Source organism: Suncus etruscus, chromosome 7 (assembly GCF_024139225.1).
Source record: "Suncus etruscus isolate mSunEtr1 chromosome 7, mSunEtr1.pri.cur, whole genome shotgun sequence".
Lineage (NCBI taxonomy): Eukaryota > Metazoa > Chordata > Mammalia > Eulipotyphla > Soricidae > Suncus > Suncus etruscus.
This window is the reverse complement of record NC_064854.1, coordinates 85,149,877-85,151,651: the sequence shown is the minus strand read 5'-3', so window position 1 is coordinate 85,151,651 and position 1,775 is coordinate 85,149,877. Positions and strand designations below refer to the sequence as shown.

General features: G+C 45.1%; 1 protein-coding gene across 1 annotated transcript; it reads left to right on the top strand.

Moving 5' to 3' along the window:
- The first annotated feature begins 299 nt into the window (after positions 1-299).
- Positions 300-802, top strand: LOC126013803 (28S ribosomal protein S21, mitochondrial-like). Its single transcript, XM_049777004.1, has one exon. It carries the CDS (start codon positions 300-302, stop codon positions 561-563), a length of 264 nt encoding a protein of 87 aa, XP_049632961.1. The 3' UTR covers positions 564-802.
- Positions 803-1,775: the final 973 nt, after the last annotated feature.

Sequence of the window (1,775 nt, the reverse complement as noted above, 5' to 3'; positions counted from 1 at the left end):
AGGAATGCAAGGATGCTTCAACATACGCAAATCAATCAACATCATACACCACATCAATAATAAAAAGGGGCCATTTTCCCTGGGCCCACTTAGGGTCTCCAGGTGGAGTCGGGGGCTCAGACCGGGAAATCCCCAAACTCTCTTCCCAGACCGGCTGGCCTCTGACCAGCGGGGGTCACGGTAGGGTCGGGGGCCCGCCCTAGGTCTGGCAAATCCCCTGGGCTGGAGTAAATCCCGCTGCTCCTTCCCCCAGGCCTGACTCTAACCCTGCTTTGCATTCCCCCAGGTCTGACCCAGCCATGGCGCAGCACCTGAGGTTTCTCACCAGGACCGTCATGGTGCAGGAGGGCAACGTGGAGGGTGCCTACAGAACCCTCAACAGGATCCTCACCATGGACAAGCTCACTGAGAGCATCAAGCAGTGGTGCTACTTTGAGAAGCCATGCCGCCAGCAGCAACGGGAGAGCTATGAAAACTGCCGGCAAATCTACAACATGGAGATGGCCAGCAAGATCAACTTCTTGATGCAAAAGCATCAGGCAGACCCGTGGCAGGGCTGCTGAGGGTCCAGGTTGGAAGCCCTTCACCAGAAGTGTCTCCTCTGCTTTCTATTTCTGCTGACCTCTCACAATAAACTCAGGTTCCTGTAACCAGGCCAGTGTGTAGAACACCCCAAATTGGCAAGGAATATCACTGAGTCAGTAAAAGAACAACCCAAAAGATCTTTTAGGAATAGAATGGGGGTTGCTAGGGCCTGACTGGGAGGACCGGATTTGCTATTGAGGAACAAACTAAACTGCTCTGGAAGACGGAAACCTGTGGAAGACAGCAGAGAAGACCATGCTGCAGTGCCATTGTGCTCAGTGCCACTGAGTTGCGTGCACAAATGGTCCAATAATAAAATTGATGTAGAATTGACAGGAGATATCATTTCTGTACATGGTGGAATAGAGTTATGATCTTCTCCTCAAAAAAAATAATAATAATAAAAACAAAAACCACATGATCATATCAATCGATGCAGAGAAGGCATTTGACAAAATCCAACACCCATTCATGTTGAAAACACTAAGCAAAATAGGTCTGGAAGAAACCTTTCTCACCATAGTTACAGCTATCTGTAAGAGAGATTAGGAACTCAACTCCATTTAAAATAGTAACAAAAAGCATCAAGTACCTAAAAATCAACCTTACAAGGGAAGTGAAGGACTTACACCAGGCAAATTTCAAAACAATTCAGAAAGAAATTGAAGAGGATCTAGGGAAATCGAAGAACATCCCATGCTCATGGGTAGGTAGAATCAACAGTCAAAATTACTATCCTGCCCAAACTCCTATACAGATTTAACGCAATCCCCATTCAAATTCAGACATTATTCTTTAAAGATTTAGAACAATCCATCATAAAATGTATCTGGAACCACAAAAGACCCAGGATAGCCAAACACATACTAAAAACATGAAGCTGGGTGGCATCTCTTTACCCAACCTGAAGCTATACTATAAAGCCATAGTGATCAAAACACCATGTTACTGACACAAGGACAGAGTCTCAGACCAGTGGGTTAGAACAGAATTTCCAGACAAAAGCCCCCAGATATACAGTCAACTAATATTTGACACAGTCAACTAATATTTGACAAAAGAGTCAAGAACTTGAAATGGACAGAGAAAGTCTTTTCAACAAATGGTGTTGGTACAACTGGAAAAGCACTTGTAAGAAAGTGAAAATTGGAGGTGAGATTACAAGCCCAGAAAGGGGAAGCCGCTGAACT

Excerpts from the sequence above, each read along its gene's own strand:
- LOC126013803 (XM_049777004.1), top strand. The coding sequence starts at position 300 with ATGGCGCAGCACCTGAGGTTTCTCACCAGGACCGTCATGGTGCAGGAG.